A 12,506-nucleotide genomic window follows, 5' to 3' on the forward strand; every position below is an offset into this window, starting at 1 on the left:
TACCGCCTGACTGGCTCCCGTAGGATTTTCGAGCGAGATCGTTGCCAGTGCCCCTGGACTGGCTTGTGCAGGTGGCACATAAAAGACACCATTTCGAGCGTGGCCATTTTCGTGCGGGTGACACGTAAAAGCACCCACTACACTCTCTGAGTGGTTGGCGTTAGGAAGGGCATCCAGCTGTAGAAACTCTGCCAAATTAGATTGGAGCCTGGTGTTTCACCAGTCCTCAGTCAAATCGTCCAACCCATGCTAGCATGGAAAGCGGACGTTAAACAATGATGATGATGATGATGATATATATTAATAACTATGGAAGACTGATGGGAATATTATCTGCATGGACTTAAAGGACTAAGTTACTATTTAGGAGTTAGTTATAAGTTTACTTATTGAATTTATTTACAGATACTGTTTTTGTACATAGGGTAAATGTGTTTCTTTGTTGTAATTAATGATGTTAGTGTTTAATCCTTCATAGAATTAAGATTGAATGAATGTGGTGAAGTCTAAGGTATGTTTGTTCCCAAACAACACTTGTTTTAGTGCTGTTGACACCACTGGATTGAATGGTACTGCCCTGATGTTGAAAGCATAGTGATATTCGTGGGGCAGCTGATGATGAGGATATGTTGGGTTGTTGGTATGGCTGTTATTGTATGTTTCACTGCCATGTAGCACTGCCATGTAGCATGGCTGTTCGTACGCATGCGTCATATATATATATATATATATATATATATAAAAATAGGTGCTGTAAGCTTAGAGGTAGTACTCGATAAGTGTAAGCAATAGTTTTATAAGACATCCATTTGTTATATGTATATATATTACATGGAAAAATGTGAGCAAGAGAAATAATATTCTTAAGATTATAAACCTGGAAAAGTACAGGACAAATTACTACACTTGGAAAAGTTCAGGACAAGTTATTACATCTGGTAAAGTACAGAACAAGAAAGACAGTGATTGGTGATGGCGTTCATTTTGTGTTTTTGAATGTTTCAGAGAGGAAGTAAGAGAGAGGGAGAGTGAAAGAGACAGAGATTGGTGCCAGCATTCGTTTTGTGTTTTTAAATGTTTATCACATCGCAAGAAAAGTAGATACATAGATACATACACACATTGTTAAATTAAAAGCAGAAGAGAGGAGAGACAGAGGAAGTGAAAGAGAAAGAAACGAAGTGAGAGAGACAGTAGATACATAGATCCAAAGAAGAGTTGATTCAAAGATACATAGACACAGCAAATATTGGATATCACTTTTTTCATTACCACACAAGGATAAAATTAACTTGCAAGTGGCTGAGTACTCCACAGACATGCATATCATTAACATAGTTTTCATGGAGATTCAGCCTCACACAGAACGTGACAAGGCTGGCCCCTTTCAATTACAGCTACAACTCATTTTGGCCAGCTGAGTGGACTGGAGCAAGATAAACCTTCAAGTGGTTGGGAGGAAACAAAAAAAGATCCTATATAGGGGCAGGAAAATCTTTTTAGTCGTTAAGGTCACTATGGGTGTTAATCTGGTCCTAACAGTGGCATTTATGGATCTCACAGATCTGGAGGCCAATCACCTGTTCTTTTCTTTCCTCTACCGATTCGCACACTGTTGTTATCAAACTGAGCATGAATCAAGGGTGAATACACAACGGAATAGCAATTATTTCATCTTAGCTTTCACTGCTTATACTAAACACATGACATTTTTGCCTTACGATATGGAACATTTCATTTTCTTTCACTCTTTTTTAAAAATGGCACTCCATCAGTTATGACGATGAGGTTCCTGTTTATCTGATCAACAAACAATCTTCTCATAAAATTAACGTGCAAGTGGCTGAGCACTTCACAGACATGCATACCATAAGGTAGTTCTCAGGGAGATTCAGCCTCACACAGAATATGATAAGGCTGACACCTTTGAATTATAACTACAACTCATTTTTGCCAGCTTAGTGGACTCCAGCAAGGTGAAGTAGAATACCTTGCTCAAAAACAGCTCACCGCAGGGAATCATACTCATGACTTTATGATCGTGGGCTGAATACCCCTAACCACTGAGCCATGCACCTTCACTCTCTTAACTGTAGAGAAAAGGAGTTAAACGATAGAGACAGGGAAAGGAAAAAAGCCTCAGTCATTTACAATGACAATTAGACTGAAATACGATTGATTTTTTTCTAGGTTCTTTAATTCTAACAATAAAGAAGAGGAAAAGACTTTTAGCAATGAATAGAGCGAAAGTTTTTCAGGTGTTTACATTTTAATTCTGGGAATTCTAGAATGATCAACTGTTAGTTCTCTCTTCTTTCCCCTAACCCCAGTACTTTTTCACTTTCTTTCATAGTTCTTCATGTCTTTTAGTTTGGGGAGGGGGGACCCCGTTTTTTTCAGGCATTTTTAACATTTTCTTTACAAACTACAAACAAACTCCCCACCCTTCCTTTTTTTCTTCATGCAAAACCTAATGCAAATTTCAAATGGAGTATAGCTGTGAAAAGAGCCCAGAAAATGGGTAACACCCCCTACAAAATGGGTGGGGGAGAAAAGTTGTCAACAGGTGGTTACACGAAATTCAACTCTATACTTTAAAGAGTGTCTTCTACTATAGCCACAGGTTGACCAAAGTGAATTTGGTAGATGGAAACTGAAAGAAGGTCGTCATATATATATATGATATATTATATTTTTATGTGTGTGTGTTTGCGTCAGTGTTTGTCCCCCCACTACCATTGTTTGACAACCAGTGTTAGTGTTTGCATCTCCATAATTTAGCTGTTTGGCAGACGAGACTGATAGAATAAGCACCAGGCTTAAGGGAATAAGTCCAGGGGTCGATTTCTTTGACTAAAAGGTGATGCTTCAGCATGGCCACTGTCAAATGGCTGAAATAAGTACAAGAATAAAAGAATACCAGAAGAACGTTCCGCACCACTAAACCAAGATGGCTTTTTGAATATGTACGATGTATTTTAAGGCTAAATAGTAATTCTGTTTACGCTTGCATAACTGAGATATTTTGGTTGGATTATATAGTTATTGGTTTTACATGTATTCTGTAAGTGTCACAATATAGAAGCATTTTTCAAGGCACCAGCACACAATTTACAGATGCTTACATTTTATATACTTTCCGTGAATTTTTCATGAGTCCAGCTAGTATATGTATTATATATTTATGTAATATTATATTATATTATACACTGAACTGCAAAAGAAACGCGATTTTTTTCAAATGTCATTTTCATATGGTAAATTCTGAAAATTTATTCCAGGGATGTAAGTGTAAATATTCAAGACATACTGGTTTATGGCTGAGACCCAAATTGTAAGTAACCTTTCAACTTCCCTGAAAAAGACTCAAAACGCAACTGTGTTGAATGCCATGGGTGGCAGTCGCAAACAACTGTCATGAAAACCAAAATGTACGTTTATCTTGTGGAGGTTATCAGTATGAAAATTAACTTGAAAAGTGTTCCTGACATTCACAATTTGGACACAAAAGATATGGCCTGATTGTCAGCAACACAGAGAGAACAAGCTATTGGATGATTGCAAGCAGGGCAGCGTGCCCTGGTTGTTGCAAAAGCTTACAATGTCCATGTCAGCACCATCTATCACCTGCAGCAGTGATATAACACCAACAGCAGAATGCCCAGGTGGATGACAATGCCCAGGTAGGACCGCTTCATCCACCTGCAACACCTCCATGATCACTTCAGACTGGCCAGCATGACAGCTCGCGAGACCATTAACACAAGACAGCGACAACACGGTACGACATCGACTGGCCGCCAACAACCTGCATTGCCGTCATCCTGTTTGAGGGCCTGTGACATTGGTGGCATCAACAATGGAGGTCAATAGTCTTCTCTGACAAGAGATGGTACTGTATTTCTACCTTGGATGGTAGAGTGAAGGTGTGGCATAGGATGGGTTAATTCTATAGAGATGCATTAGTCATGGAGAGAGATGTGTGGGTGGCCAAAGCATCATGGTTTGGGGTGCTATAAGCCTGAATCAGAGAATTGGACCCCATGTGTTCCAAAATGTTGCTGGCAGAGGGAATGACATCAGCCCATCACTATGTTGACCAGATCCTAAGACCTCACATCATGCCATGTGTTCCAGCAGGGCAATGCTCCCTCCTACACAGCCAGGGACACCACGGACTTCCTGCATCAGCACATCAGAACCATGCCGTGGCCGGCTCTCAGCCTAGATTTGAACCTAATTGAACACCTGTGGGATGAAATCCAGAGACAGCTGAATGAGGTGGCAATCGCAAGGCCGACAACTCATGTGGAACTGGAAGCAGCTTTTCTCAGGGTGTGGGAACAGGTGCCAATGGCTTTTGTTAACTGCCTCATGCACTCCATGTACCAACAGTGTATGGCCATTTTGAACACTTAGGGAGAGCATACACAGTACTGAACATGTCACACTTTATCAGATTTATCAAAATTTTTCTCTGACATAATGTAATTAAAACATATTTTACAGTCACACACTCTCGCATTTCTTTTGCAGTTCAGTGTATATATCTCACAGGTAAGGAGATTTATAACTTCATGTCATTACAGTACCTTCATTTAAAACAAGTGCTTCTGCTCTATAATTCACATCAGGATCCGTTTCGTTCATTCATGCCTTCTCTTGATTGATATGCTACCTCAAGACAACAAGATATTTCAAGTACCTGAGCACCGAAGTCGTTCAGTGTTGTCGTACTGTATTGTGCCATGTTTGTTATTTATCCAAATTATTTTCTGGCTATTTTAAGCTCTATTACTTTATATTACTATAAGTATTACTGGACAGAAGAAAGTTTATAGATTCACATTATATTGGAATTTGGGATCTAGTCTTTCTCATTCACAAAATAAGCTCCCCGCTAATTTTACTCAGATTGCTTTCAGTTTTGGTGTATTGATGCAACTCTGAATTTTGATTACGATCAACCAGTTATTTTATCTCATATATTAAAGAATCTGATGTTATTTGGAATTAAAGTTGGGAAATTTGGGTAATTTTAGCCAATCAACAGACAGTGCGGCATTAGCAGCTCATTACCATGACAACCACATGCTGTGTTGTGGTTCACTGTTGTCTGTGCCACTGTTATCTATGTTTGTTTTTCACACTTAATTCTTCATACCATGAGATTCTTTCCACCCAGGTGTTTTGCTTTAATTTTTCTGTGTTAGTATATTACATATTTTTCTGTGCTTCTGTGTATTAGTATTTTTCTGTGCTTTTTCTGTGTGTCAGTATTTTTACACATTTTTCATTTCATATATTTTTGGGACTCATTGACTCTATTCACACACTACAGAAGCCTAAATGTAAATCTGGAAGTATGCATAATACTACTACAGGATAGCACAGGGTGAAATCTGAAGGTGGACACTGTACTCTGCTATATTCTTAACAGAATATGACATAACTACACACACACATGCACACACCCACACACACACACACACACACACATATGTATTGACAGAGCCATTAGAGCAAAGAAACAGGCTTGGAAGGACTGGAAGGGCAGCAATAGTAAGAAGCTATATCAGGCAGCTAGAAGGGAAACTAGGAAGCAGGTATACTTAGCCAGGGGTGAAGCAGAAAGGAAAAAGTTTGCCAATGTTCTGCAGCATGAGGACCAACAGCTTGAAATGTTTTGGTTTGCAAGACAGTGTGCCAGGAAAAATTGTGATGTTGTTGGAGAGAAGTGTATTTGCATGGATGATGGCTCACTCACAGTTAGTGACACTGCAAAGAAAGAGGCTTGGAAGTGCCACTATGAAAGCCACTAAATGTAGAGAAAACACGGGAGAAGGAGAGTCTGCCTAATATGAATCCAACAGAGAGACCAGCAATCTGAATAGACAGAAGCATGGTAGACAAAGCCATGTTGAATATGAAGACGGGGAAAGCTGAGATGCTTAAAATACCTGGCAGTGTGGTCTATGGTCTAGTCGCTCATATAGTTAATCAGATTGTACATGAAGGAATCATACCCAATGACTGGTGTAGTAACACCATAGTCAACTGCTACAAAGGTAAAGGTGACATCTTAGACAAGAATAATTACAGGGATATCAAATTGTTGGATCGGGTGATGAAAGTTACAGAGAGGGTCATAGCCCAACTAATTAGGAAGAAAGTTAGTCTAGATGAGATGCAGTTTGACTTTGTGCCTGAGAGAAGGACAATGCTATATTCTTGGTAAGGCAGCTTCAGAAGTATCTATCCAAAAGTAAACTGCTGTACTTAACTTTTGTTGACACAGAGAAAGTGTTTGACAGGACTCTTGCTCCCTTATCTGATGGTCAATGCAGAAACTAGAGATAGATGAGTGGTTGGTGAGAGCTGTACAAGCCATGTACAGGGATGCTGTCAGTAAGGTGAGGGTCGGCAATAAATATAGCGATGAATTCAGAGTACAAGTAGGGGTTCATCAAGGATCAATCCTCAGCCCCATCTTATTCCTCATAATCCTCCCGGCAATAACAGAGGAATTGAAGACTGGCTGCTCCTGGGAGCTCTTCTATGCTAATGACCTTGTTCTTATAGCTGGTTCACCACCAGAACTAGAGAAGAAATTCCAGATGTGGAAGCAAGGTCTATAATCAAAGGGCCTTAGAGCAAAAATTGAAGTCTTAGTAAATAGGAAAGTGGACAAATCACAAATCCCTTCAAGTAGATGGTTCTACTCAATATGTAGAAAAGGTGTAGGTAGAAATCCCATGATGTACTTGATGCAAGCTATGGACACATAAGAGGTGCAGTAATATCAGAGGAAGGTTAACAGGGAAAATAGTCTTTGTGTGTGGCAGATGCACAGGTACAATAAACACTAGAAATGTAAAGAAAATAGACTCTATCAAATACCAAGGAGGATACCTAGAAGTAGTTAATAGCTTCCATTATCTATGGGCCTCAGGGATGTGATGACTAGTGACAGAGACCTTTGGCAATATGCTGTGCTTGAGAAGACTCATGAAGCCAAATGAAATCACAGTCATGGCCATTGCCAGTGTCATGTAAATAGCACCTGTGAAATTGTAATCATGACTGTGGCCTGATTTTCATAATGATCTGTGAATGTTGGACCTCATGGTGGCAAGGAACAAGGTAGTGAAGCATGATCTTTGAATGTTGAGCCTCACAGAGGTGATGATAAGTGACTGCAACTTTGGTGATATACTGCATTTGAGAAAACTTATCAAGCCAAGTGAAACTCTAGTTATGACCATTGCCAGCGTCATGTAAATGGCACCCGTGAAATCATAGTCGTGGCCATTACCAGTGTCATGTAAATGGCACTCATTGCACTCTCAAATTGGTTGGTGTTAGGAACAGACAGTGAAACATGGTGCTTCACTGTCCCAAATGCATGTTTCACTATGATTGCAAAGAAGTTGCCAAACAGGGTGGGGACAAGCACACAGCCCTGCTTCATACTGCCACGTATGTTGAATGCCTCCAAAAAAGAGTAATCCAATTGAACAATGCCTTTCATGTCCACATGATATGATTGGCCAGTCGTGAAGAGTCTTGGAGGACAGCCACAGCCAATCTTAACAAGAATTTTGAATAGGCCATCACTACTGACTAGGTCAGAAGCCTTTGTGAGGTCGATGAAGGTGATAAAGAGTGGTTGCCTTTGCTCACAGCACTTCTCCTGTAGCTGTCAAAGAGAGATCATATCAATAGTGGAGCATTCTGATCTGAAGCCACACTGAGATTTGGGATATACCCTCTCAGTGATTTTCTGTAGTCTGTTTAGTGTGACAATGTTGCAATCTCTCATGTCTTGTGGGACTAATCCTTCCTCCCAGTACTAACACAGTACAAGTAGGGGTTCATCAAGGATTAGTCCTCAGCCCCCTCTTATTTCTTTATTGCCCACAAGGGGCTAAACATAGAGGGGACAAACAAAGACAGACAAAGGGATTAAGTCGATTACATTTCCCCAGTGCGTAACTGGTACTTAATTTATCAACCCCGAAAGGATGAAAGGCAAAGTTGACCTCGGCGGAATTTGAACTCAGAACATAGCAGCAGATGAAATACTGCTAAGCATTTCGCCCGGCATGCTAACGTTTCTGCCAGCTCACCGCCTCTTGTTCATCATAATCCTCCAGGCAATAACAGAAGAATCGAAGACTGGCTGCTTCTGGGAGCTCTTCTAGCTGATTCACCACCAGAACTAGAGAAGAATTTCCAGGTGTGGAAGTAAGGTCTGCAAGCTATGGACACATAAAAGGTGCTGCAATATCAGAGGAAGGTTAGCAGCAAGTGGCTAAGTAGAACTCTCCTTGCTCATGTGATTATCTCAGGTGGGATGCCTTCCAAACCTGGTGCTTTTCCAGTGGCTCTGCTCAGTTCTTCAGCAGTTGGCAGTGTGTCTGGCTTCTCCATGACAGGTAGGTGTTCTACAATGTCTAGTGCATTGTCTGAGATGTTTTCCTTGGCATCAAGTCCAGAATAATGTTCCACCCATCTCTCCAGTTGCTCTTTTTTGCTCTTGATAACTTCCCCTGTTCTGGATTTGAGTGGAGTTATTTTGCTCTGAATTGGGCCAATTGTTTTCTTAATACCCTCAAATATTCAACAGTTGAATATCTACATATAGTTGTAACCAGTAGCTATTTTCATACCATCTCACTGTCTTCTGCATGTTGTTCCTTGCTGATCTCAATGCTTGCAGCATTGCCCTGGTAGGTTGGTCTTTGTTCTTCAGCAGGGCAGCACATTTCTCCTCCATGGGGGTATTGAGTTTCTGCACATTCACCTCAAACTGGTCTTGTGTCTTTTTCCTTACTCCTCCAAAAAGCCCTCAGTGCAGTGCTATGGATGATGTCCCCTCTTCTTCTGGGTCTGCAAGAAGGGTGTATTCCAGTGTCTTGGGGAATGCATCTATCTTAGTTGGCTGTTGGGTTGCAGTAGCATTGATGTGCTGCTTGCCTGGGGGCTTGGTTCAGTACATCATTTTTGGTTGGAGTTTGAGATTACAGCAAACCAGGGAGTGGTCTGTGTTGCAGTCAGTGCTCTGAATAGACCAAATCAGAAGGACATTCCTCAGGTGGTTATCTTGTGATAATCAAATCTAGCTGATATCAGTGCCCTGAGCAAGAGTGATGCCAGGAGACCCTGTGTTTGGCTTTGGTCTGGAAGTAGGTGTTGGTGACACATTCCATGGAGCATGCAGAGCTCAAGCAGCCATTGCCCATTTTCATTCATGTTGTCAACCCCATCCCGACCCAGATACCCTGGCCAAGAGTTGTGATCAACTCCCACTCTGGCTTTGAAGTTACCAAGTAGCACCAGCTGTCCTCCATTTGGAATCACCTGCAATTGAAGTGAGAGTATCCACTCTGAACTGTCAATGTTGAGTTCTACCAACTTCAGCAGAAAGTTCTTCACAGCAAAGCTAACACAATGCTCTGTGACTTCATTTATCCCTTTCTCTTGCCAGAAAAAGGTATAGTCTCTTTCACAAAGGGTCCTCAAATCTGGGAGCCTCATTTCCTGGAGTGCTGCAATGTCTACTCAGAGTCGTAACAGTTTGTTGTTGATCACTGCTGTCTTGCATGTGTTGCTGATCTTTTGAAGGTTCTCTAATAAACCAGTTGTCATGGTCCTTATGTTCCAACATCCGAGTATGAATTTCTTGTGTTGCTTGCTTGCTTGATTGTTTGTTCTTTTTTTTTTTGGTGCAATGTTTACAGTCCATGATTTGGGATGCTAGTTTTCCCAAGCCCCACATGCCAAGTGGACCAGGTGGGCTATGATGGGACTGCACCTAACTAGCTGGGGGCTGCCCAGCTTGAGGCAGGTGGTAGCTGTCCAGTGAGGTATAATAGTTTCTCCCTCCATCAAAAGCAGCCCTGACACCTTGCTCTTATGCCAATTATGTGCAGGTTTAAAACCAGTAGACTGCTGCTTTCCGTGTTTTACCACTGCAGTTAAATGGCACTGGTGTGTCCTCTCCAGGGACAGGACTGAGAAGTCTTTCATGGGAGATCAGTAGTTGCCCATGCAACACATCTCTCCTCTCCACCGCTACCAGTTTTACCCAAGGGAAGGGCAGGAGCCAATATGACTTGGCACCAGTGGGGCCACAGGAGTTGCCAGAATGAGGTTGTCTACAGCATTGAACTCCAGCTCCTGATTTATCCTTGGGGTTCACTCCCGATGTCTTTCCTTTAAATGGGTATTGCTGCATGGCAGCGGAGTTGTTATTATTGTTGCTGTCTTAAGCAGGTAAGGGCTTAATAAGCAGTTAGCTAGTAACAAGAGTTGCTTATTTGGATGGCTGTTGGCCCTTCAGCATTCATCCATTGACAGGTCTTGTATTTAATCTTGCAGGGTGACCAAATAGCAAGAAAAGCACCCTCCTCACAAAGCAAGCTGTGTGGGATTGCCAGTTTAGTGGCCGATGGCCTGGCACCTGTGAAAAGAAAGCAAAAGACAAAAAAAGGGTGATGTCCACGAGAAAGCAGTACAAAGAGGAAACACAATGGACTTTAACAGTAGTTTTAGTTGTAGAAGCTGTGAGGGTAGCATGGTAGTTAATGCTGCTTATTATTAGGGTTGTTATTTTATTTTGTCTTCAGTTGTTGTCTAAGTAAAAAAAAAACCTTGCGGCAAACAGCTATTTACATAAGCTGTTTGGTTTATTCATTGATAATTGGTGGTGGTGTGAATGGTTACAGGTAGAATGGAAGCAAGCTGGAAGATATAGGTATCTAGGTAGTGAATTAGAGAAAAAATGAAAACAGCATGTATTCTTCAAAAGAAAGTCATACCAAGATAGCAAGAACAAGCTTTCATCGTATATGCATATAACAATACATTGCTATGTTAGAAACAGAATCAATCTAGCAGAGAAAAAAAAAGACTAAGCTTATTGTTGAAAGTTTAAGGAAAGTGGGATGGTTACACCAGTATTAATTACTTTAACACCTACATTAATGGTATGGTAATATGTTAATTTATTAGTGGGATGGTAATATCGACAAGATTTTTCATATATACCCTAGAGATGTCAGTTTTAGAAATCCTGACATGTACAAGAATATGAGCTTTGAAGACTTTCTTTTTTTTATTGCTTATTTGTATACTGATCATATTAATTATATTGGATATGTATATTCCATTCTGTGATTTCAGATAATAGTTCACTCTTGATAGATGAGATCTCAGTGTACTTAAGGTGAAATTAAACGGGATATAGATGGATATAACTAGTATATAGTCATTATATGGTTATTGATGAGGAACTATATGTTATTGGAAAATATAACAAGTACCCACAACTATATGCACAGACCATTACATACATCCACGTATACATTTTCAGTCATACATACACATACTTATGTACTCATACCAATTTACCTATACACCCATATATGGATGTAGATATGGGTGTATAGATAAGCTGGTATGGCTGCATAATACAGCCATATATTGTTACACCTATGTCTACATATGCACATTAAGCATATTCTTAAATGTATATGGCTCTAAATTATATTTGATTTCCCCAATACAATTATTACCCATCTTATTAACTTTCTTTTGCAGATTGTGGTAAATATCAGTTAGTTACAACTTCAGGTCATTTCTACTTTCACACTATCTACGATATTTATTATGACTGTATATGGGTTTTGGTATCTGAACCAAGGCAAAGTTTCTTCAGGCAAATTTACTTCAGTTTGTCTGTAAATGCTTCACTTCCCAAAGGTAAGTAAAATAAAACAACCAGCTAACCATTATCAGATAGCTGTTTCTTATTTTCACATCCTGTAGTTTGGTTATCTGTAATTAAAATAGGAGATTGCAGTTGATGGGGGCCATATTGGGGCACCACCTTGAAAGGTTTTTAGTTGTACAAATCGACCCCAAGATTTGTTTTAAAGCCTAGTGTTTATTCTATTGGTCTCTCTGCTGAACCACTAAGTTATGGGGACATAAATACACCAACACCAGTTGTCAAGTGGTGATGGTGGCACAAACATAGACACAAAGACACGCACATAGATACACACACACACACACACACACACATACATATACATATATATATTGGGTTGGTGCATAATTATTGAGGCTTTTTTTCAACAAATTTATTCAACAAAAACAATAACAAGATGTAACAAAAACATCTTTAAATGATTATTCCTGAGCATATTCACCATCTACTTCAGTTACTTCTTCCAATTTGCTTAGCAGATGGTCAGACCGTCATTTAAAGATGTTTTTGTTAAATATTGTTATTGTTTTTGTTGAATAAAATTTGCTGAAAAAAAGCCGCAATAATTATGCACCAACCCAATATATATATATATATGTATATGTATGTGTGTGTGTATCTATGTGTATCATGGTATGATAACCACAAATACCAGAGCGTCATGTTCGTCGACTCTACCCCTAGAGGCGAACTGGCGTACCGCTTTAGAAGGGCCCTAGACAAACTTAAG

At 40.1% G+C, this 12,506-nt stretch overlaps 1 protein-coding gene across 9 annotated transcripts in view; it reads left to right on the forward strand.

Annotated features, from left to right (window-relative positions):
• LOC106874300 (uncharacterized) overlaps positions 1–12,506 on the forward strand; it is a 373,269-nt gene that overhangs the window by 317,074 nt on the left and 43,689 nt on the right. For all 9 annotated transcript variants that reach the window (XM_052974178.1, XM_052974177.1, XM_052974184.1 and 6 more), the window contains one exon: positions 11,605–11,766. In XM_052974178.1, the coding sequence (XP_052830138.1) occupies positions 11,605–11,766 (162 nt within the window). The remainder of the gene's footprint in view (positions 1–11,604; positions 11,767–12,506) is intronic.

Source organism: Octopus bimaculoides, chromosome 17, assembly GCF_001194135.2.
Source record: "Octopus bimaculoides isolate UCB-OBI-ISO-001 chromosome 17, ASM119413v2, whole genome shotgun sequence".
Taxonomy (NCBI): Eukaryota; Metazoa; Mollusca; class Cephalopoda; order Octopoda; family Octopodidae; genus Octopus; species Octopus bimaculoides.